Here is a 24,240-nt window from a genome sequence, read left to right as displayed (position 1 = left end):
AACCAACCCGTGCTAAGTTGCCTAAGAAGAAAACTCCTAATGCATCAAATGACCATAGCATTTCATTCAAAACTTTTAATGCATCATATGTGCTTACTAACAAATCCGGCAAGATAGTTGCCAAGTTTGTTGGGGGCAAACACATGGGATCAAAGACTTGTGTTTGGGTACCCAAAGTTCTTGTGTCTAATGCCAAAGGACCCAAAACCGTTTGGGTACCTAAAGTCAAGAACTAAAATTGTTTTGTAGGTTTATGCATCCGGGGGCTCAAGTTGGATCATCGATAGCGGGTGCACAAACCACATGACCGGGGAGAAGAAAATGTTCTCCTCTTATGAGAAAAACCAAGATCCCCAACGAACTATCACATTTGGGGATGGAAATCAAGGTTTGGTCAAAGGTTTGGGTAAAATTGCTATTTCACCTGACCATTCCATTTCCAATGTTTTTCTTGTTGATTCATTAGATTACAACTTGCTTTCTGTATCTCAATTATGTCAAATGGGCTACAACTGTCTATTTACTGATGTAGGTGTCACTGTCTTTAGAAGAAGTGATGATTCAATAGCTTTTAAGGGAGTGTTGGAGGGTCAGCTATACCTAGTTGATTTCAATAGAGCTGAACTCGACACTTGCTTAATTGCTAAGACTAACATGGGTTGGCTCTGGCACCGTCGACTAGCCCATGTTGGGATGAAGAATCTTCATAAACTTCTAAAGGGAGAGCACATTTTAGGATTAACAAATGTTCATTTTGAGAAAGACAGGATCTGTAGCGCATGCCAAGCAGGGAAGCAAGTTGGCACTCATCATACACACAAGAACATCATGACGACTGACAGGCCACTGGAGCTCCTACACATGGACCTATTCGGCCCGATAGCTTACATAAGCATCGGCTGGAGTAAGTACTGTCTAGTTATTGTGGATGATTATTCTCGCTTCACTTGGATGTTCTTTTTGTAGGAAAAATCACAAACCCAAGAGACTTTAAAGGGATTCTTGAGACGAGCTCAAAATGAGTTCGGCTTAAGGATCAAGAAAATAAGAAGCGACAACGGGACGGAGTTCAAGAATTCACAAATTGAAGGCTTCCTTGAGGAGGAGGGCATCAAGCATGAGTTCTCTTCTCCCTACACGCCACAACAAAATGGTGTAGTGGAGAGGAAGAATCGAACTCTATTGGACATGGCAAGGACCATGCTTGATGAGTACAAGACTTCGGATCGGTTTTGGGTCGAGGCGGTCAACACCGCCTGCTACGCCATCAACCGGTTGTATCTACACCGAATCCTCAAGAAGACATCATACGAACTCCTAACCGGTAAAAATCCCAATATTTCATATTTTAGAGTCTTTGGTAGCAAATGCTTTATTCTTGTTAAAAGAGGTAGAAATTCTAAATTTGCTCCTAAGACTGTAGAAGGCTTTTTACTAGGATATGATTCAAACACAAGGGCATATAGAGTCTTTAACAAGTCCTCAGGACTAGTTGAAGTTTCTTGTGACGTTGTGTTTGATGAAACTAACGGCTCTCAAGTAGAGCAAGTTGATCTTGATGAGATAGATGAAGAAGAGGCTCCGTGCATCGCGCTAAGGAACATGTCCATTGGGGATGTGTGTCCTAAGGAATCCAAAGAGCCTCAAAATGCACAAGATCAACCATCCTCCTCCACGCAAGCATCTCCAACAACTCCAAATGAGAATGAGGCTCAAGTTGATGAAGGAGAAGATCAAAGAGATGAGCCACCTCAAGATGACGACAATGATCAAGGGGGAGACGCAAATGATCAAGACAAGGAGGATGAAGAACCAAGGCCGCCACACCCAAGAGTCCACCAAGCAATCCAACGAGATCACCCCGTCGACACCATCCTCGGCGACATTCATAAGGGGGTAACCACTAGATCTCGTGTTGCACATTTTTGTGAGCATTACTCTTTTGTTTCCTCTATTGAGCCACACAGGGTAGAGGAAGCACTCCAAGATTCGGATTGGGTGATGGCGATGCAAGAGGAGCTCAACAACTTCACTAGGAACGAGGTATGGCATTTAGTTCCACGTCCTAATCAAAATGTTGTAGGAACCAAATGGGTCTTCCGCAACAAGCAAGATGAGCATGGTGTGGTGACAAGGAACAAAGCTCGACTTGTGGCCAAGGGATACTCCCAAGTCGAAGGTTTGGATTTCAGTGAAACCTATGCACCCGTAGCTAGGCTTGAGTCAATTCGTATATTATTAACCTATGCTACTTACCATGGCTTCAAGCTTTACCAAATGGATGTGAAGAGTGCCTTCCTCAATGGACCAATCAAGGAAGAGGTATATGTTGAGCAACCTCCCGGCTTTGAAGACAGTGAGTATCCTAACCATGTCTATAGGCTCTCTAAGGCGCTTTATGGGCTCAAGCAAGCCCCAAGAGCATGGTATGAATGCCTAAGAAATTTCCTTATTGCTAATGGCTTCAAAGTCGGAAAGGCCGATCCTACTCTATTCACTAAAACTCTTGACAATGATTTATTTGTATGCCAAATTTATGTTGATGATATTATATTTGGGTCTACTAACGAATCTACATGTGAGGAATTTAGTAGGATCATGACACAAAAATTCGAGATGTCTATGATGGGGGAGTTGAAGTATTTTCTAGGATTCCAAGTCAAGCAACTCCAAGAGGGCACCTTCATTAGCCAAACGAAGTATACTCAAGACATTCTAAACAAGTTTGGGATGAAGGATGCCAAGCCCATCAAGACTCCCATGGGAACCAATGGGCATCTCGACCTCGACACGGAAGCTAAATCCATCGATCAAAAGGTATACCGGTCGATGATAGGTTCGTTACTCTATTTATGTGCATCTCGACCAGACATTATGCTTTCCGTATGCATGTGTGCAAGATTCCAAGCCGACCCTAAGGAATCTCACCTTACGGCCGTAAAACGAATCTTGAGATATTTGACTTATACTCCTAAGTTTGGGCTCTGGTACCCTCAGGGATCCACATTTGATTTAATTGGTTATTCCGATGCCGATTGGGCAGGGTGCAAAATCAATAGAAAGAGCACATCGGGGACTTGCCAGTTCTTGGGAAGGTCCTTGGTGTCTTGGGCTTCAAAGAAGCAAAATTTTGTGGCTCTTTCAACCGCCGAAGCCGAGTACATTGTCGCAGGCCATTGTTGCGCGCAACTACTTTGGATGAGGCAAACCCTTAGGGACTATGGTTACAAATTAACTAAAGTTCCTCTTCTATGTGATAATGAGAGTGCAATCCCCATGGCGGATAATCCCGTTGAGCATAGCCGCACTAAACACATAGCCATTCGGTATCATTTTCTTAGGGATCACCAACAAAAGGGGGATATCGAGATTGCATACATTAACACTAAAGATCAATTAGCCGATATCTTTACCAAGCCACTAGATGAACAAACTTTTACCCGACTTAGGCATGAGCTAAATATTCTTGATTCTAGAAATTTCTTTTGATATCTTGTACACATAGCTCATAAATATACCTTTGATCATGTCTCTTTTATATATGCTATGACTAATGTGTTTTCAAGTAAATTTCAAACCAAGTCATAGGTGTATTGAAAGGGAATTGGAGTCTTCGGCGAAGACAAAGGCTTCCACTCCACTCCATTAACTCATCCTTCGTCGTCGCTCCGAGCATCTCTCCGTCTTTTGGTATAATCTTCACTCATATTATTGTTTTCCAAAAAGGGGAGAAAGTAGTTCTAAGGGCCTATATTTCACTCTAAGTATTCGTTTTTGGCGATTCATGCCAAAGGGGGAGAAAGTATTGGCCAAAAGCAAAAGGACCGCACCACCACCAAATTTTAAAACTTATGATTTTCAAATTGGTATCTCATTGTGTTCAAAAGGGGGAGAAAGTAACAATTTCAAAATTGATATCTTAAAACCCTCTTGAACACTAAGAGGAGAATTTTATTGAAAGGGAGTTTTGTTTAGTCAAAGGAAAAGCATTTGAAACAGGGGGAGAAAATTTCAAATCTTAAATGCTTCTCAAAAATCTTATTCATTTACCTTTGACTAGTTGCAAAATGTCTTTGAAAAGATTTTACAAAAGAATTTGCAAAAACAAAACATGTGGTGCAAGCGTGGTCCAAAATGTCAAAAATGAAAGAAAACAATCCATGCATATCTTATGAATTTCTATTGGCTCAATTCTAAGTAACCTTTGCACTTACATTTTACAAACTAGTTCAATTATGCACTTCTATACTTACTTTGGTTTGTGTTGGCATCAATCACCAAGAAGGGGGAGATTGAAAGGGAATTAGGCTTACACCTATTTTCTAAATTGATTTTGGTGGTTGAATTGCCCAACACAAATAATTGGACTAACTAGTTTGCTCTAGTTTATAAGTTCTACAGGTGCCAAAGGTTCACAAATAGCCAATAAAAAGACCAAGAAAAGGGTTCAACAAAAAGAGCAAGGGATAACCGAAGGCAAACCTGGTCTGGCGCACCGGACTGTCCGGTGTGCCACCAGACAGTGTCCGGTGCACCACCGGACAGTGTCCGGTGCACCAGGGTACTCCAAGCTGAACTCTTCACCTTCGGGAATTTTCAGAGGGCTCCGCTATAATTCACCGGACTGTCTGGTGCACCACCGGACAGTGTCCGGTGCCCCAAGGAAGAGCAACTCTGAACTCGCCAGCTTCGGGAATCCGCTCCGCTATAATTCACCAGACATGTCCGGTGTACACCGGACTGTCCGATGAGCCAGCGGAGCAACGGCTACTTCGGTGCCAACAGTCACCTGCAGAGGCATTAAATGCGCGCCAGAGCGCGCAGAAGTTAGGCACGCGCGAGACGGCGCACCGGACAGTCTACAGTACCTGTCCGGTGCACCACCGGACAGCCAGGCGACCCCACCAGTCAGAGCTCCAACGGTCGAACCCTAACGGCCGGGTGACGTGGCTGGCGCACCGGACACTGTCCGGTGACGCACCGGACTGTCCGGTGCGCCATGCGACAGCAGCCTTCACCAAACGGCTAGTTTGGTGGTTGAGGCTATAAATACCCCCAACCACCCCTCATTCAAGTCATCCAAGTTTTCCACCTTCCAACCATTTACAAGAGCTCTAGCATTCAATTCTAGACACACCCAAGTGATCAAATCCTCTCCAATTCCACACAAAGCTTTAGTAACTAGTGAGAGAGATTTGTTGTGTTCATTTGAGCTCTTGCGCTTGGATTGCTTCTTTTCTTTCTCATTTGTTCTTGTGATCAAAACTCAATTGTAACCGAGGCAAGAGACACCAATTGTGTGGTGGTCCTTGCGGGGAAGTTTTGTTCCCGGTTGATTTGAGAAGAGAAGCTCACTCGGTCCGAGGGACCGTTTGAGAGAGGGAAAGCGTTGAAATGGACCCGGCCTTTGTGGCCTCCTCAACGGGGAGTAGGTTTCCGAGAACCGAACCTCGGTAAAACAAATCCTTGCGTCTCACTTCTTCACTCACTCGCGATTTGTTTTTACGCCCTCTCTCGGACTCGTTTCTATTTCTAACGCTAACCCGGCTTGTAGTTGTGATTAAGTTTGTAAATTTCAGATTCGCCCTATTCACCCCCCCCCCCTCTAGGCGACTTTCAACTGTCTATATTCAACCAATGAATAGATTGTCTCTGGTTGCTTCGGATGTAACTGCAGGTTGAGATTCAGGTAAGGAAGATCTATTGCATCAATTGGGCTATCCCAACCCTTCCAACTAACCTTGAAGATGCGGCTCAGAGTGAGGCAGATTTTGAGAAGGCTGAACTGGTATGTGTACGCACATCCTATGATTTCCCTTGCATCATGTTCCAAGGAAGCACTCAATTCTGTGTTTAGCTTTTCTGCCAATGAAATTTGGATTTATATTGAAGTTTTTTGTTGTATTGCTTTGTATTATAGTTATGCAATTAAAGGATACATTTTGTCATGGTTCTTCAATCATAAGGTTACTTTTTACCTTGTAGTCTGAGGGAGAAGCACTTCCATTTGGTTTTGAAATGTCCACGCGATCTGAATACTACTAAAAATTAATTAGCACACCAGCTTCTTTTCTGTATTTGGCAATGGCCAATGAGTACTGTAGCTGACCTATTCTCTAAAAATTGTTACTATCTTCCTTAGCAACATGCTTTTGCATTATGTTTTAGAAATGCCTCCACAATGATCAATTACTGATCGTCGGTACGATGTGCACTAGCATGAATTCATCAAGATGAGGTTTATAAATATATTGCATTTGCTATACGTGAGACTTTTGGATCCTCTGGTATCATTGTGGCTTGCATGTCAGTACTTTGTATAATAGAGATTATGCGAGTAATCTTACCAGTGATGTCGTTGTTGATCTTACGCTTGGTTCCCCTAATAACAATCTTATTAGGTCCATCAACCTTTCATGTTCTTTTTTGTTCTGAGCAAGTTGAAGTAGGCATTATATGTCTGTTTGACCAACGCCATCAATATTGTGATAAATTTTTGTTTTGTTTATCTACTTCAGCTCAAGACTGTGATTAAATTTCAACGGATTAAGGTGGATAGCGTCAGATTTGAAGATGAGAAGCTTCAGGATACCTCGTATTGGGCTAACATTACCATTCCCATGGCACAGTTACCATTCCATGTTTCTAATGCACTGAGGGTCTGAGGCCACGCTTCTGTATGTGCCTACCGTCAAGACACCTTGAGCTGCACATGTGGTTTGTTATTATCTTGAAAGCGTAATTGTGCCAATACTATAACCTTAATATGCTTGCTTGATCTATATTTTTTCTGCCATCAAGAATGAGGCAATTAGATAAGGATATTTGTTAGCTTTCTGAGTATTGTCTGAGTCTTTAAGCGTAGTAATAAAAATTTTGGCACACCATTGTTTTAGTTATTATGATCTGAACAACCCGTTTTATATAGGGAGCTCGTGGCAAATGCATCCTCACAACAGGACGATAGAGCTCAAGGCGTCAAGTGGTGGCTCGCTCGGACTCGCGCTCCTCTGCAACAAGGCACTGTTCCCCATGAGGGTTCCCATTACCATTGCGCTCGAGTCGCCTGTCACTAGGGCTCTGAGCCATTAGAGGCTCGTCAATTTATGTAAATTTATGTTCCGCTGCAATGCACGGGCACATACCTATAAGATATTAAGATTGAAGATAATATATATATATATATATCGTTTGTTTTCATGTATTACCTAACACTGTCTAGATGTACATAAGTTACCATGATATTATATGTATCCGTTGCAACGCACGGGCACTCACCTAGTAAAAAAATTAAAGTCATATTTAAAGTATATTAAATGCTAAACAATATCAAAGAAAAATTAACAATAAATATGATTTTTAATCAAACAAGCCGGTTAAACTTGAATAAAAAAATTAAATGAATTATAAATGGAAACAGAGAGAGTAAGATCCTGTCTGGGCTAATTTCAACTCCAGAAAATTTGATAGATTTGGTGGAGTAAGTCATTAGGTGCTCCAAAAAATGATAAAGCTAGAGCTATCAATGTTTAGAAGACATTTAAATAAATTATTTCGTTTATTGTTTATATTAGAAGTATTTTTAAAACTATTTAAACAGCTCCACACTAGAAGTAGAACACGTAGCCATCCAAAACACGCCCTAATTAGCTAGGCAAAGGCGAACGTCCACGAGTGACGTGGATGTGGGTCCCGAACTGCCTGACCCAGCTGTCAGCCTCCGCGTGTTGCATCCCACGTCCCGCGAAGTACGAGGAGACACGATGATGTGATATTCCTGAAAAGAAAAAGAAAAGACAGGAGAATAACGAAGCAAGATCTGCCGCGGGTCCATTTTAACTGGTCGGCGACTCCGCCGCTGCCATCTTCCCCCTCTCCCCCTCCGTACCACTCGTCTTCGTCTAGCCTCCCGCCCGCAGCCACCATGGCACCCGGCCTCTACACCGACATCGGCAAGAAGACCAGAGGTCGAGTCTAGCACGCCATCTCTACCCTCCTCTTACTTCCTGATTTCAGTTCTGTTCATGTTCTCCGGTGCCCGGGAACCGAATGATCCTGACGTGTGTTATCTCGTTTCCCTTTGTTCGCAGATTTGCTGTACAAGGACTACAACACGCACCAGAAGTTCTCCCTCACCACCTGCTCGCCCCATGGCATCGTGAGTGCTCCCGCCCTCCTAATCCATCACCATCTCCTCACCTGAGCGCGCATCCGGGGATACCGCAATTTCGCCGCGTAGTCCTTGGTGGAGTTCACTGGGACTGGGAGTCCGATTCCTTTCGGACTTACCAAACAGATGGGAGCCACCAAGCCCATTTCCAACGATCGAATCGGCCGTCCTTGTTGATTCTGTGCAGAGAGCAGCGACCGCCGACCACTGTTTTATTGCGTACAATGTGTGCCGGATCTCATGCTTGGAGTCCTGTCTTTTCTGGATTACATTATGCATGTGCAGGATCTCCTCTCTCTTAATTACGATGGTTCCGGTCTCTCTCCTTTTCCTGAAATTGCATCGTCCTCGTGCATTTCCCCCCTCCTTGGTAACACAACAAAGCTTCAGTCAATGCACGTGAGTTGGTGACGTTTTACTGAATAGACGAGTAGGGGTCAGAATGCAGTATTGGTTGACTGTATCTCAAATTCTATATGTGGTTTGTGCTCTGGCATTGATCTTGGATTTTTCATACAGGCAATCACAGCTGCAGGAACAAGGAAAAATGAGTCCACCTTTGGCGATCTTCACACTCAAATTAAGAACAATAAATTGACGGTCGATGTCAAAGCGAACTCAGAATCAGATGTAAGCATGTTCCACTTCCCTCTATCAAATTAACCAAGGTTATGAGAATCTAGTTTCTGCTTTGTTTCCCATTATTCTATTTTGGTTTGCACATCTAACTATTTTCTATGCATCATATTCTCAACTTGTGAGGATACCTTCTTTTTTTTTGTTGAGGCTTATGAATTTCTTTTGAATTTCATATCTTCCAGCTTTTGACAACAATCACTGTTGATGAGATTGGTACTCCAGGGCTCAAATCAATTCTCACTTTGGTTGTTCCGGACCAGAGGTCAGGGAAGGTATGTTTGTTTTAACTATATGGATTTACTCAACTGTTTCGATCAACATGGTAACCAGTAAGGAAACCACTTATCCTCCTTTTCTCTGTCTTATCAGCTTGAACTTCAGTACCTACATGAATATACTGGTGTGAATGCAAGCATCGGGCTTAATTCCAACCCTATGGTTAACCTTTCTGGTGCCTTTGGAAGCAAAGCACTCTCAGTTGGCGTTGATGTTTCATTTGATACGGAGACTAGCAATTTCACTAAGTACAATGCTGCCCTGAGCCTCGCCAATCCAGATCTTATTGCTTCCCTTCATTTGTGAGTATCACGGACATTGGTCTTGCAACCGCTTCTATGTTACTATGGTGAATAACCATGAAAAACTTAATCAGGAATAACCACGGTGATACCCTGGTTGCGTCTTACTACCACCTGGTAAAGCATCATTCAGGCACTGCTGTTGGAGCTGAGCTGTCTCACAGCATCTCAAGAAATGAGAGCACACTAATATTTGGGTCTCAACACTCACTGGATCCCCACACGACTGTCAAGGCACGTTTCAACAACTATGGCATGGCCAGTGCCCTTGTCCAGCATGAATGGCGTCCCAAGTCATTCATCACCGTCTCCGGTGAGGTCGACACCAGGGCAATTGAGAAGAGTACGAAAGTTGGCCTGTCCTTGGTGCTCAAGCACTGAAATGCTGAGTGTTTGGGGCTCTAGGATTTTATTTTCGATTCGGATGGATTGGAATAAGCATGGCCTGGTGTCATCTTTGCGGCACCGTTTGGATCTTGAATTACATATTCCTCTCCATGATCAATTTCATAGGAAAATATTAGGATTGATTTTATGCTTTAATTCCCAGCGCCCTGTTAATAATTCTGGTGATTGAGACCTATTGTTAAGCTTGCCAAATATGATGGTGGTTATTTTGTGTTCACTTCTATGTCCATTCCTTAGTCTGTCATGCGTTTGGATGTCTGGATAATAGTGGGATTGTTTATTGTGGAATACATATATTATGTAATTATATATTCCAGCTTTTATTGGGGGTAATGACAAGAAAAACCAACGTTGAGTCCTTGGTTTCAGAACTACAGTTAGTCACTTTTTTTCTTCTTAAAAGACTGCCTTTGCGATAAGCTTGCCACCTGGTTTTAGCTCAGACTACCTTATGCTTCCATTGCCATCGGTACCTGTTGTTAATAGTTTAAGTTGTCTCCAGCAAATTGTGTATATGATCATGTAAAACATTGTTCTATACTATAGACTGTATTGTTCAAAGAGTAGGTTTGAAATATGAGATGAGAGAAGTGATATGATGGATGAGCTATAGGATTCATCCTTCACAATGTTTGTTACCTGATTTGCAAGCGCTAGTATTTTAGGATTCAAAGCAGTGCGTGCCTCCTGTCACAGTCAGTTGACGGCACCTAGTCCGTGACGACAAGACGTGAGTTCAATGCAGCCAGGGTTTGAAGTCTGGCCATCAGCCCATCATATACATCGATCGAATTCACGAATTGGTTGGACAAACGGAAAACGTTGTAGTGAAGCAGGTAGGCGAGGTAGCCAAGCCAAAGCAGTGCGTTACCGTGCCGCGCGCCGAAAGGCAACGGAACGGAGCACGTACAATACATGCCCATCACCCTTTCACTCATTCACTGGTGGGTACGGTGGTGCTGCCGTGGTGGCTCCGCCAGAGCCGAGATCCTTTGTCCGATCCTTCACCCCAAGCCATTTGGTGCTCTCCTCCGTGGTCAGACTCAGATCACAAAGAAATCGACAACGATTAGATTTTTCTTGCCCTCAGGAAAAAGCTTAGAATGAGTGAAGGCTCGCTGCGCTCCTGTTCATCCATCCTCCTTCCTCCTCACGGCCACTGACCTAGCTACCAAAGGCACACCAACCAGGCTCATAAATACCATCAGAGTGCGTACGTGCACAAGAACACCCGCGGCGCCGGCGATGACGACCGTTAACGTGAACCCCGTCTACGAGTGGCTCGACGACGGCGCCAGCCACCTCCTCCGCCTCGACCTCCCAGTCCCAGGTGAGGCCTGGCAGTGCGTGTTTCTCTTTCTCTCTTGGGCGACAGCTGAGCTGCTGACGCTCAAAATGCATGCTTCGTGCCACCTAAGCTAGCTGACCATTCTGTCCACTTACCTTCTCCTCCTCCTCCTTGGTTGGATCAAACAATGGAAGGGTTCAAGGGGGAGGACTTTAATGTGTACGTGGACGGCGAGGCCCGCCGGATCATCGTCTTCGGCAGCGACGGCAAGGCGCTGTGGCTCCACAACACGTTCCAGCTGCCCGATACGGCCAACCATGACACCATCACCTACAGCTTCGACAGCAACGTGCTCACGCTCACCATGCCCAAGCTGCCCGCCGCCCCCGCACCGCCCCCTCCGCCGCAGGCCAAGGAGGAGGCGCGAGTCGCCGGCGGTAAGAAGCCAGCTGATCAGGAGGGCAAGCTGGGCGCCAAGGTTGGCGGTGGCCATGGTGGCGCGGCGACGGAGGAGCGGACGACCGCCGAGGCGGAGGAGAGGACGACGAGCTTGACGGCCAGTAGCAAAGAGGAAGACGAGAAGGCCAGGCCCACGGCGCCGCCGCCGCCGCCGCCTCAGTCGAACGAGAAGGCGCAAGATCATCAGGATGGCAAGGCGAGGGCCGGCCACAGGGAGATGGTCGCCCGCGAGGCCGCGCGCAGGATCGAGGCAGCGCGGGCGAGGGTGGCGGAGGCCAAGGCCAAGGCGGAGCTGGAGAGGAAGTGGGAGCACTGGAAGGAGCGCGCCGTGGAGGAGGGGGTGAAGTTGGCGGAGGCGCTCAACAAGAATAAAGAGGTGATCGCTACGGCCGTCGCCGCCTTCGCACTTGGCGTCTTGGTCTCCAATAGGATCTTCTGCAGGAATTAATCAACCCGTGCATCATCATGGATCGGACAGACATCATCGTCAGAACAAGAGCAGGATCGCCAACTCTATATATTGATTCTTACACTTGTAGATATCCATCATCCATCAGTAATATGCATGAAGATAAGAGACGATGCATGCAATGTACATTTGGAAGTAACGGTCATTGTTGTACATCGGTGATTAGGTGTATATATCCCCATGTTTCACAACGATACTTGTTGTCTTAGCCTTCGACACAACACGTTGGTCCTTGGTCGTTAACCTTATTGTCCCTCTCTAATGTGTACATTTGTTATTTCAAAAGTGTAATGGCACTAACCCAACACGTTGTACGCTCGGACTCTTAAGTCTTCGCTAATATATGGGGCAAGATTGAATAAAATGGACCAATATTATCGTGGATTTTTATTTATTTATACAATATAAATACTTCTAGTTATGTTCTAAGGTCCTATCTAAAACCTCTAGAGCTAATAATTAGCGCTCCGATCGGTCGACGTGCATCACGCCTTCTAGCTTCATGGGCGTGCATCAAGGGCGGATCATAGGAGGGGCAAAAGTGGCCATGGTTCTCTCATTTTTGTAAAATCTCATGCACCTAACGTCTATTCAATGTTAAGTATAGAAAAAAAATGAAGTTTTAGTTGGACTAAATCGACGATGTTCTAATTTTCTCGCCAGATCACCCTAGTCCTTCCGACTTTCGTCCTCCTTCTTGGTCTAGACATCGCATCTATCTATTTAACCTTATTCTATCTGACGTCGTTCGAACCAGTCTGCTTCGATTCCGCCCGCCACTACCTCCTTCCCAACGTGTGACGCCGTCCGACCTCAACCCCTACCAACACCCCTCATCCCACTTATCATCGTCACGACGCCGACACATCTGGCAAGCCCTATCTCACTCGTCGCAACGATGTGACACATCCTCGGCGGTCGGCGAACTTGGTAAACCAGTGGGCCCTAGCTCCATGTTGGAGAGGTCGCCTAACACCAACCCCTTCCCGGTGCACCCGCTGTTCTAGGGGATAGACATTCGACAGGTATGCACACTTCAATTTGTTCAGGAAGAAGTTAGCGGCATGTGTGTTTCTTTTTTTTAATTTTAACTTGTATTGTGTATTTTATTTTAACTTGTATTGTGTATTGATATAAAACTTGCATTCTATGCAACACTAGTTTTTCGGTCTTGCTTGACTTTGCCACGTGGTTATCTTGGCCCCCGTAAATTCTCGTCCTACGCCTGCCAGTAGCGTGCGCGCGAGATCGATCACGCACATGCTTGTCTATCGATCCCCTCTAATCCCCTTCTCTAAACAAGCCATCAATCTGTGTGTAAGGCATCCATTTTTTTTCTTATAATAACATGTCTATGAGAGACCTTTTCACCCGGATATGGGACTATGGGAGGTAATCCCTAAGCTAAAAATATGCACCTCTCTTATATTTTATATCATATGTCTGAATTTTAAGATGATTTTAGGTAATACCCTTATAGCACTAACTAATATAAGTAAATTGTTAGTTATGTGATTTATTTTTTATCTTTATGTTATGATATATCAAAATTTTGTCCCTGCCTAACTATAGAAACAACTGAAAATTATCAGTTATTTTTTGTGGCAACACAAAACAGATTTTGTCCGATTTATTTTTTTTCTAATAAATATTTTTATTCTTGAAACAATAAAAAACTTAGATTGTGCCTACTGAAACCATAACGAACTAAAACTAAAATTTTAATGTAAAATATATGTAATAACTAACTTGTAGAAAATTAAAATTCAGACACCTAAATTTTACCAAGTTCTATATGTAAGGTTATCTCCAACGGATCCCCTATTTCATCTCTTATTCATTGCTTCAAACTTCTCTCTGCAAACAATACTCTTTCTCTATCCCATAAAATAATGCATATATATTTTTTGAAAAAGTCTTTACAGTGGAACTTTGACTATTAATTCTTTTGTTTTAAATATGACATCAATAAATACAAATTGAGCATCATATTAAAGTATTTTTTTAATATAAATTCAAGTATATAACATACATACTAAAAAATATGTTTTTTGCTGAATTGTTGGTCAAAGTTTTAAAATATTATCTTTTCTAAAAATATGTACACCTTATTTTATAAGATGGTGGAAGTATTAAACAATACCATCTATAGTTCTGTATCCCTACATATTCCACAGGAGACGGTCTAAGAGAGGAGGATACGCACTAGTAGTGCTTGTCCATGCACTTCGACGTTTGCCTTTGTAACGAGTGATACACTTGTGTTTTCTTCAGACGAGGGCTTGCCGCATGGGTGCCGAAAGCAAGGCACCGGCCGCCAGAGATCCCAGACGTCGACGACAAACTCGATTAATTTTCTGCTGCAGCTTCGAAGGAAAGTTGGGAATAACCAACAAAACACACAAGAGACGCCTACCGTGGTCACTACGTATATATACTTTTGACCCATCCTTGGGCCTAATAAGACGGTAACAATAAGACTAGCTAATCAGCTCAGCTCTAGCCTCTAGCTAATCACCGGCCGCGCGGCTGGTTTCCAGATCCAGATCAACAGCAATTCATGGCTAGCTGCGAGCCAAAGGGATCAGCGAAGGGCGCTCGCGGCGCGCCAGAGGCCTGCGCCGTCGCCGACATCGACCCCAAGCTGGAGTTATACGACGGCGCCAACACCTACGTCATTCGCCTCAATCTTCCAGGTAATTAATTTAAGTATTATATTATATATATATACTCCTACTCCACGTTGGATTGATCGCGTCTGCGTGTCATGCCATGCCTCATGAGATGAGATGGCGCTAGTTGCTATTATTGCATGACGTGCGTGATCGATGATGGTGAAGGGTTCAAGAAGGAGGACTTCAAGGTCCAGTTGAACTCCGGCGGCTGGCTTACGGTCCGCGGCGAGCGTCCCGCCGGGTACGTGCGGTTCCACAGACGGCCAACCTCGACGGGGTCGCCGGCCGCTTCGACGGCACCGTGCTGTACCTCACCGTGCCCAAGCAGCCGGTGTGCGAGACCGACATGGTGATGGCGAGGCCGCTGATCGAGGCCAAGGAGGAGTGCGCGGCCGCGCCGGCGCGGGCTGTTAGAGAATGTGAGCCTAACGGCCCATGTCGGCCCATGTGCTAAGGGAAACACTACAAAAGGAGCATTGCGGTCGCCAAGATGGAGGGGATTATTTAGAATACGGTTGTTCAATCTCTCTTCTCCAGTTGTCTTTCTTCCATGTATCCTTACCTTCATCTCTAGTTTCTTCTAGACCCTTCTAGAGTGGCTTCGGCATTCTTCTCCTATCCTCAATCCTCTTACTGTTCTTCCTTCTAAACTCTAATTCTCTGTAATCGCTACCGTTGAGTTCAATCAATACACACGGGTAGTGAGTCGTTAACAATTGGTATCGGAGGGTCGATTCTCGATCAAGCTCCATGGATCCCGCTGCCGTTAAGTTTCTCCTCGACGAGATCGGCAGGCTTTTCGACGAGCAGAACGCGAAGTGGGACGCAAGGTTTTCTCAGTGGAATGCGAAGCGGGAGCCAGAACCGTACCTTGGAGACGAAGTTGAGGCAGAGGAAGTAGCGGCCAGCGATCTGCGTGAGGCGCGCGATCTGGAACGGGAAGAGGTCGAGCATGCGAAGCTCCACGAAGATAGAAGCCAGGGAGCGGCCGATGCGGGGCGAGAGGTCGCGCTCGCGGCACGCTTGCTTGCCGCTGATGCGTGCGCAGCCAGAATCGTCGACGTTGCTGCGCCCTTCGACTCCTACGTCCCGGCCTACGCCGCTCAGTTTGACGGCTTCAACCTCGACCACGCGGCCTTCCTCGGCAACGGGGCCAACTCCGGCCTCATGGGCTCCGCCTTCTTCAAGGAAAGAGAGGAGGCGCGCAGGTGCATGCCCTCGCAGGACAAGCTCGTCATCGACCTAGATCCGCCAGACAACATAGAGACGTCGCTTTCGGAGTCAGCCTTCCACGATGTTCCCGGCGCCAACTACATGGAGGCGCTCACCACATGTTCAACTCCGGGCCTCACCGAGCGCGCCATGGACGAGCTCATCAGGATGGCGCAGGCCGGCGAGCGCCTGTGGGTCAATACGGGTGGTCGCGAGGTGCTCCACGTCGACACGTACGACAGCATCTTCGCCAAGCCCGGCGGCTCGTTCCTCGGCCCAGACGTGCACGTCGACACCTGGGTCGTCGCGCTCGGGCCGCCTTCCGTCGGAATGCCTCATCGCCGACATGGCCGATGGCTCCTCCAAGGTGATCTGGGTCGAGCTGGAGATCGAGGACAGGGTTTCCATCCACCTGCTCTGGTCCGGCCAGGACCGCGGCGTGTCCGGCACCTTCGACGCCGATGTCACGGCGGACTTCCTCCACGCGCAGGAGCTGGACATCATGTGCAGGGCGCACCAAGTGGTGGAGGACGGATACAAGTACTTCCCCGACCACCAGTTCGTCACCTTCTTCACTGCCCCCAACTACCGCTAGCTCGGCTGCTCCCTCACCATCTTCAAGTTGAAGATAGATAGAAGAAGCAGCTCGCCCCTCGAGTGTTCGACCAAATGTCTCAGCCACGATATTGGACTATTCTCTAAAGCTCGTGCTCTGTTAAATGCAGCAAGACAGCAAGCAATGAAAATTGCACTAAACATGCCACAACACCAGACCTGCATAGATGTGATGGAAGAAGGCATATTATGTGGAGACCGACCTGGTGTTTTTGAAGGGAGCCATTGTTTGCTCGATTCCAGGTGTCATGGTGTTTACTTGGACTGTTAGGAATTTTTTTAGAGTTACTGGTTTATACAATCAGCATGACAGAGGTGTGGTGTGGCTAATCGTTGCTCCTGATTGCTACTTTATTCAACACAATGAGCGGGTGCACATGATATTCTATGGCTTCGATCTACTAAGTTTGCAACACTTCCAGGGACATTTCATTGAAGCTGATATGTTTGCTCCTTGGGATGGTCAGGAATTAACCCAGTTTCGATTTTCTGGACTACCAATATATTGGCAGCAGTCACATGGTGAATTTTTCTCAGCTAGCATAATTAGAAAATTTCAGTTCATATCACAGCTGATTTTATTGGCAATTACAGGCCTGAACAGTCTATTATTTTTCAGAAAGCTCAAGTATTCATCATCAGTTGAGATATTTTGTGGTGCACAGTTTTCATTTCCTAATATTCTATTGCCCAAGTCTTGGTCACAGGAGTTAGCCACCAACATAGAAAGACATTTACTACCAGAAATGCTAGAAGTGGCCAATGGCTATATTTTTCATGAGCTTCATCTGATGCTTGCCTCTATTGGAGTGACACATATGATCAGTTGTGGTAAATATTTGATATGGATCATTGGCTTGCTAACTCCATGGGATCCGGGCAGAGTGGTCTTCGACCTCAAGTTCGTGATGCTTTGGCTTGAGGCATTGACATTGTTCCAAGACATGCAGTTACAACGTGTGGAGCCTGACAAGTTCTTTGTTATCACTCTCCTCACATGCTATGCCAACATCGGTGCTTTTGATCAATTTGAATGGGTCCATTGGTATGCTGAAGACAGGAATATGAAGATTGATGCAGTCTGTGGAACAACATTGATGGAGATGTGCTCGAAGTGTGGGCATGTTGACAAGTCACTTCAAATCTTGGTGCAGATGCAAGGCAAAGATGCTGCAGCCTGGACTGACATCATCTGTGATCTGACCACAAATGGTCAGGCAAGCAAGGCTCTTGAACTATTTGAAGAGCAGCCGAGAAGCAAAACAAAGCCTAATGGTATCACGTTCCCTGGAGTACTGAGTGCATGTTGCCATGGTGGCTTGGTCGATGAAGGACAGAGGCATTTCCAAGCCATGAAGGAGGTCTATCAAATAGAGATGAGAATCAAACATTATAGCTGCCTTGTCAATCTTCTAGGACATGCTGGTCACCAGGATGAGGAGGCTGCAACGTCAAACAGCACAGCGCAAATTCCTTGTACTTTTGAGCGGTGCTTGCAATTTTCCTGGGATCCTGGTGGAAGTAATGCTATACATCGACTTGAGGGCAAGTCAATTTTTAAGAAGGGGAGAATGTTAGAGAATGTGAGCCTAACGGCCCATGCCGGCCCATGTGCTAAGGGAAACACTACAAAAGGAGCATTGCGGTCGCCAAGATGGAGGGGATTATTTAGAATACGGTTGTTCAATCTCTCTTCTCCAGTTGTCTTTCTTCCATGTATCCTTACCTTCCTCTCTAGTTTCTTCTAGACCCTTCTAGAGTGGCTTCGACATTCTTCTCCTATCCTCAATCTTCTTACTGTTCTTCCTTCTAAACTCTAATTCTCTGTAATCGCTACCGTTGAGTTCAATCAATACACACGGGTAGTGAGTCGTTAACACGGGCGGAGGCGACGACGTGGGCAGAGGCCCTCGGCGGCAGGGGGCAGATGGCCGCGGCGGCCGTCGCCGGGTTCGCGCTCGGCGCGTTCCTCGTGCACAGGCTCTTGTCGCCCACGAATGCCTAAATTAGTGTTTCGTGGTGTCTACCGTGTACAGAGGTGTGTGATTTGTAGTTGGATTCCTCGCGTATAAATGAAGCACGCGAAGGATGAAAGGAAGCCGAACTCATGCATACTGTTGAGAAACCCTAATGAAGGGTTATGTGGGCAAATACCGAATATAGCCCTGAGGGCTATCGCGTCTCTATATATAGAACATGTACCCTTCATATGGAAGAGAGAAGAGAAAGAGGCCAGAGGCCCAACCCTACACCGTGTCTATTGTGTTTCCTCTGTCGTGCTAATGGGAAGGGAGACGGGTCTTCCACAACTTCTCGCGCCTCTACTGCTGACGGGAGGGAAGGGAGCGGATCTGGTGATCCGTGGTAACGTAGTTCTCAACACGTTATCAGCACGCTCTACCTCAACGTTGCTACGGATTTGATCTACATCAAGTCTTCGTCAAGCCGGCAGGTCTCCGGCCTAGCCGAACTGTCCTACGCGACAGGCTTCGATTCTCCCTCTACGTAATGGAATGGTATGTCTGTATGTCTTTCTAAGTCGATTGGATCTACTGTTCTCGAAGAACAGGCGGCGCGCCGGCCCTCGCAGTGGCCTCCGCTGCTTATTGTGGACTGGTTGTCTCCCTCCCGCGAGCTGCATCAGTCCCGTGGTCGGTGGGCTGGGTTCCTCGCCATTAGCGTTGGCTGCCTATCTGTGCCGCCTACGCGCAACCGCAGACGGTGCGTCAGTGCGTGCTCTGGGTGGCCGCAACCAGCGCGGGCCAGCAGCACGAGCTATCGCGCGGCACGGTGCAAGAGTGGAGGGCGTGGTGGCACGACCGCACGAGAGGGCTCAGGTTATGACTACTAGGAGTCCTACGCCGAGATGCCTGGTGTGAAACGCCAGAGCCGGCCACGCATGTGAACCAGTCGTGAAGATAAGGACGTGCGGGAAAGAGAGCGAAAACCGGATCTCTCACTCCCCTCGCTTCCAGTGCGGCACTGCATGCCACGGATAAGCAGCGACCTCATCCAACCAACGTAAGAAAAGATCCAGTCAAAGTGCATGAGGTGCATGCATGCAATGGTCATATTGCATGTGCGGTCAACAGAAAAGGCCAGGGTCATGGGATCCATAGCGTGCTTATGCACATAGGATAATGACGTCTCCTTAGCATTTTTATTTAATTCGACTTAGTTGCTAATCTCATTCTTGTTTTTTATATAAATAAAATTCCTGCTGAATTTATATAAATTTATAATCATGCTCCCTATTATTAATTCTATGATATTTCATGATTAATGATGCAAATAATAAATAAAACTAAGCATGTTTTTCTGTCGCAATTTATATCTTCATTAATTATTTCCTGTCGCAAATAATTAGTGGAAAAATACATGCTTGAATATGGTAAAATTCTTGTTGCACCTGATGTGCTATGTTCATGCATTAGTTCTGGAGTTTATTTTTCTACTTTTATTTCCCGTAGTAGATAATTGGCAGAAATTATTAAAATGCATATGAAGGTTATATACTGTGCATACTTAAATCGCTCGAAATATTTAGGTTGCGTTGAGCTTTTGTACTCACGTCAAGCGATTAAATGATATATTGGGTACTCACACGTGTCAATCATGCTGCACTATATATTAATCGGCTGAGTTATGGCATTGGCTGAGCATTGGCTGCGCCCTGGCAACACGACGCAGTATTTGTGCCGTTCGAACTTGGCTGCGTCATATGATTGCTATGTCGCGCTCTCCATTAATCGGATCGCTCTCGTTGAGTCAGACCGCCATCGCCGAGTCGCGTATTTTTCGCAAGCCCTGTAGGCACTGTCCGTCTGCCGTGATCATCGGGTCACAATTGCGCCTGTTGCGCACGTTGCGTGGACTTATCGTGTACCCCAATTACCGAGCCATAATTGTGCCTGTTGCGCTTATTACGAAGGCTTGCTATACTGTCGTAGCCTTGATGGCCGCACACGCGTTGACGCCAGATACGCTAGAGCTTGTACCCGCGTGGATAGTGGTGGGTTGTTCAAGGTCCTGAAGTCACATTATGTGCAACCTTCGTAAACAATTTTGTTTTCACTTTATATTTTGTTTGATTGTGTTGTGTGGCATCGTATATTTATATATATCGCCAAGTGGCCATAACAACTATATTAAATCTGGGAAATTAAATCGAAATACAATGAAACACAGATAAGTTAAATCTCTGCTCTCTCCTCGTGCATAAAGTTTTACCCGAAGTAACCTGAAGAAATTCAATATTAATGCATGAAAGCCTTTTTGGCACAGAAAACATCACAAATTGGGATTTTATTAGTAAGCAATAAGACCTTGTCAGATGAATAAATGCTAGAATCTCAGTCATACATTGCTCAACCAGATGTTGGCACATTGCTATTTGTCGCTGAACGGCATGAAGCGAACTTTGAGATAAATGGCTAGTACCTTAGCAACACGAAGTTGCGAGTACATCGAAAGGTAATTCTGAGAATTTTTTCACAACGTTGGTGTGAAAAAAAACATTGTGTGTTCTCGTCGAACCACTTTACTCGGCCTATCTAGGACCTCTATGCTTGTGTGCTTTTGTTGCATACATCTCTCAGAATTTAAATACTTATAGCCGCTGAATTGACTTGGGATAATCTTTTGACTGGTATGGTATATACTATAAACCAAATGGTAAAGGTCGATCCTGAATAGACATATATCTGGGGTTTATGTAGCAGAACTACATTGTATTCCACCCCTTGGCATGCTTACCATAATCTATATCTGATCTACCAGAAGTAAGAAGAGTACAAAAATAGCCATGGAATCCCACATCACCACAAAGCTTGAAGCTACATTAGGCATTAATTTGTCCTTGGTTCTTGGCGTCGGAAGATCCACAATTCTCGGCCGCAATACTGTCAGTGATGGTAATTTGTGATAGAAATATGAAGATCTTGTAGAGACCTATTGTATCCTCTCTACTCCTGATGATTTCTTCGTATGAGAGCAGTAATATCTGTTGTTGAAGATGGATCCTGGCGGACACCAGTCCTATTTTCATTCTTGCCAAGCAGTTATCATCATTTGCTTCATCAAAAGCTAGTTATATGGTGATTTTCCCAGATAAAATGAATTCTTGGCCATGTCTGTTCTATTCCAAAGCTTCTCTTTTTGCTGAACAATAAAGAGATCGAAATAATGCTATATAGAACAAATTGGTATATAATATGAGGAGAAATGTTTGCCTTGCTGGCAGCATCACAATTTATTAACTATTGTTATAAATTCTCTCTCAAAATTATAATACCTAAAAATGTTGCATAAATCGATACCCAATTTCAGAACGGTATGAGTAATTGGGTAAACCATGGGCAATAATAAAATGAGCTGGACTATACATCTCTGCATATAAAAATCTTTGCTTGGCAGCATTGGCCTGATGCCGTGCACTTTACTACCAATATAAGCACACACATTTTTCCTATGTGCCTCAAAGCACAATACAACCAGTGAATGTCTTTGTGAGCGTTAGACCCTGATGGTCATTTTACTTGTTGATCTGAAGTCAACTAATGGCTCAAAACGACGAATGGTATTCATGAGCCCCTGAAGATGCCTTATGGATTAAATAAGTGTTGTGCATGTTAGTCTAAATCTTAATGATTGACTGTGCATTTGGTAATAATAACAATAAGTTTGCAGAATTGTAACCATGAAGCAACTTGTTGTTGCGTGTCTCGCTGAATGTTGAGATTAACCCTTCATGTTGAAGGACAAATATGTAGTATTCATGCCACTACATTAATCTAAGTCCAAAGCTCACTGCATAAAACCACTATTTGTAATGTGCGTAAGATTTCCCAAATAAATCACCACAATAGCATACATTGGCCACAACTGGATGATTGTGGTTGAGGATTTTATCTGTTTGCTTTTAGAACATCTCGGCATTAGGGGGAGGAATGCCCATATAATGTAATGCCTCGATATTCTATTAAACGCACAAAAGCCAAACTGAACCTGTCGTTCGGTGTGTACTCCTGTATATATGGAGTTTGCCAGAAATCATTGAGGAGTAACCATATTGGTTTGAATGCTTCTACCTGATGTAGATGTGGATATACCCGGGATTAATATCATATCCACATTTGACTTATTGGCATTTTTGATCTATTCTCGGGGACGCCTGCGAATATGATCCATCAGCCTTAGTCAAAGCATATGTTCTGATTGCAGATTCACGTGGTCTGTGATAACTCTCCTCTGATTAATTCACCCTGATGGTGATTTGCCTCACGAAGAGGTTCATCTTGATGATGAAATTCCTAGCAATGCGCGCAATATCATTGTGCTGGGAATACGGAACAATGAATCTTTCGTTTTGGGAAATGACGGAGATCATTATTAAATGTGGGAGACAAATGTGTCGACACCTATCTTGCCTCTCTAGATTGCAAAGGGATCCAAAACAAAGTCCTAGGCATGAGTGCTTTAAGCTCTCTTATCGGGTCATTGATAAATGCAATCGAGGCTGAACCAATAATCGCAAAATGAAAGTCATGAGCTTGAAGTTCGGACATTTATGGGCACTATTGAAATAATGTGTGGTGAATGCGATGGTTCAAGCGGTCTTGTGAGAGACCCATCCCACGTATGTGTTGAATAAACACTGTTCCGCTATGTAATATATCTGGCAAATGGCATGAATTAAAATATGCAGTTAATAGGATTCTGAAGATCCGTCATGAGATCCTAGGAGGACACATATCTTTGAATTATAAATATGCAACATATAAATCTCATATCGAATAATACATTCATGATGAATGATCACTCTTCTATGTAGGGAGAATATCTCGTAGTTGAGACTATCGTTCCTAGATGGAACCTATCCAGAAGAAACAAAGTCTGTGTTGAACACCAAAGTTTGATAATCCCTATAAAGGGATAAAGACCCATACAGACCCAAAAAGGAATAAGATGAGGTACCAAAGGACTTGAAGTTCACCAAATAAGCACATGTGCATTCCATGAGTTTTACTCATGGTAATTTCCACTAGATGTGGAATTACGGTATCCTCTAAAGCCCTGATGGCAGAAACCTATAAGGTTTAGGTGTTACTGGCAAAATATCCCCATTATGCCAGAATGACAGACTATAATGATGTATCTGATCGATGAAAAATCCCTGATGGATTACGATCTTAGATGGACTTTTGTGACACCATCATAGATGTTGCAATGGATGAACGCCTCGAGCGATGTGTCATATTTAGAATATGTACTATTGCAACTATATTATTCCCTAAGTCCTATTGAAGGACATGTTATTTGCTTTGCACAACTATGTATAAATTGTGGTGTAAGATAGAAAATGATAGCACCCCAACCTCATCCATTCTCGTTATTCCAGATGAACAATGAGATATATATCTTGAAGAATATGCTTGAGTTATGAGGGATAACGACTTTGACATATGTCATCGTCAGGGGGAGCGAATGCTTATATTGATCACAATCGTGTGACAATAAATATCATATTCTATGCCCTGAAGGCGTCAGCTTGATGATCAATATGTGAACCTTTATGGAAGTTTCTATCAAATATGTAGATCTGGTCGATCGAACACCACTAGTTGAAGTGGCTTATTTATGTTGATACGTGCACTTACCTCATGTATCCTAGAAGTGAGTTGAGGTGAAGTTCCTGAAATAATCTTTGCAAGGATATGCAATCTGTT

At 44.7% G+C, this 24,240-nt stretch overlaps 3 protein-coding genes across 3 annotated transcripts; all 3 read left to right on the top strand.

The window, feature by feature from the left end:
- The first annotated feature begins 7,832 nt into the window (after positions 1 to 7,832).
- Positions 7,833 to 10,116, top strand: LOC100273703 (outer plastidial membrane protein porin). Its single transcript, NM_001148115.1, has 6 exons — positions 7,833 to 7,967; positions 8,091 to 8,158; positions 8,690 to 8,800; positions 8,992 to 9,081; positions 9,179 to 9,387; positions 9,462 to 10,116. The coding sequence occupies exons 1-6, from the start codon at positions 7,925 to 7,927 to the stop codon at positions 9,766 to 9,768; spliced, it is 828 nt and encodes a 275-aa protein (NP_001141587.1). The 5' UTR covers positions 7,833 to 7,924; the 3' UTR covers positions 9,769 to 10,116.
- An 835-nt stretch (positions 10,117 to 10,951) lies between these two features.
- LOC103651537 (actin cytoskeleton-regulatory complex protein pan-1) lies at positions 10,952 to 12,259 on the top strand. Its single transcript, XM_008677186.4, has 2 exons — positions 10,952 to 11,125; positions 11,278 to 12,259. The coding sequence occupies exons 1-2, from the start codon at positions 11,041 to 11,043 to the stop codon at positions 11,988 to 11,990; spliced, it is 798 nt and encodes a 265-aa protein (XP_008675408.1). The 5' UTR covers positions 10,952 to 11,040; the 3' UTR covers positions 11,991 to 12,259.
- Positions 12,260 to 14,473: 2,214 nt separating this feature from the next.
- On the top strand, positions 14,474 to 15,402 carry LOC103651536 (uncharacterized). Its single transcript, XM_008677185.3, has 2 exons — positions 14,474 to 14,707; positions 14,852 to 15,402. Exons 1-2 carry the CDS (start codon positions 14,572 to 14,574, stop codon positions 15,037 to 15,039), a joined length of 324 nt encoding a protein of 107 aa, XP_008675407.1. The 5' UTR covers positions 14,474 to 14,571; the 3' UTR covers positions 15,040 to 15,402.
- Positions 15,403 to 24,240: the final 8,838 nt, after the last annotated feature.

This window comes from Zea mays, chromosome 3 (assembly GCF_902167145.1).
Source record: "Zea mays cultivar B73 chromosome 3, Zm-B73-REFERENCE-NAM-5.0, whole genome shotgun sequence".
In the NCBI taxonomy this organism is placed as follows: Eukaryota; Viridiplantae; Streptophyta; class Magnoliopsida; order Poales; family Poaceae; genus Zea; species Zea mays.
Note: the sequence above shows the minus strand (reverse complement) of the source record. Positions and strands in the feature narration are given on the sequence as shown.

Bases quoted from the DNA above. Each gene is read 5' to 3' on its own strand.
- LOC100273703 (NM_001148115.1), top strand. From the start codon at position 7,925: ATGGCACCCGGCCTCTACACCGACATCGGCAAGAAGACCAGAG. The intron at 7,968-8,090 runs GTCGAGTCTAGC...CTTTGTTCGCAG, and splicing joins CATCGGCAAGAAGACCAGAG to ATTTGCTGTACAAGGACTAC. The intron at 9,082-9,178 runs GTATGTTTGTTT...CTGTCTTATCAG, and splicing joins CGGACCAGAGGTCAGGGAAG to CTTGAACTTCAGTACCTACA.
- LOC103651537 (XM_008677186.4), top strand. From the start codon at position 11,041: ATGACGACCGTTAACGTGAACCCCGTCTACGAGTGGCTCGACGACGGC. The intron at 11,126-11,277 runs GTGAGGCCTGGC...AAACAATGGAAG, and splicing joins CCTCGACCTCCCAGTCCCAG to GGTTCAAGGGGGAGGACTTT.
- LOC103651536 (XM_008677185.3), top strand. From the start codon at position 14,572: ATGGCTAGCTGCGAGCCAAAGGGATCAGCGAAGGGCGCTCGCGGCGCG. The intron at 14,708-14,851 runs GTAATTAATTTA...ATGATGGTGAAG, and splicing joins CATTCGCCTCAATCTTCCAG to GGTTCAAGAAGGAGGACTTC.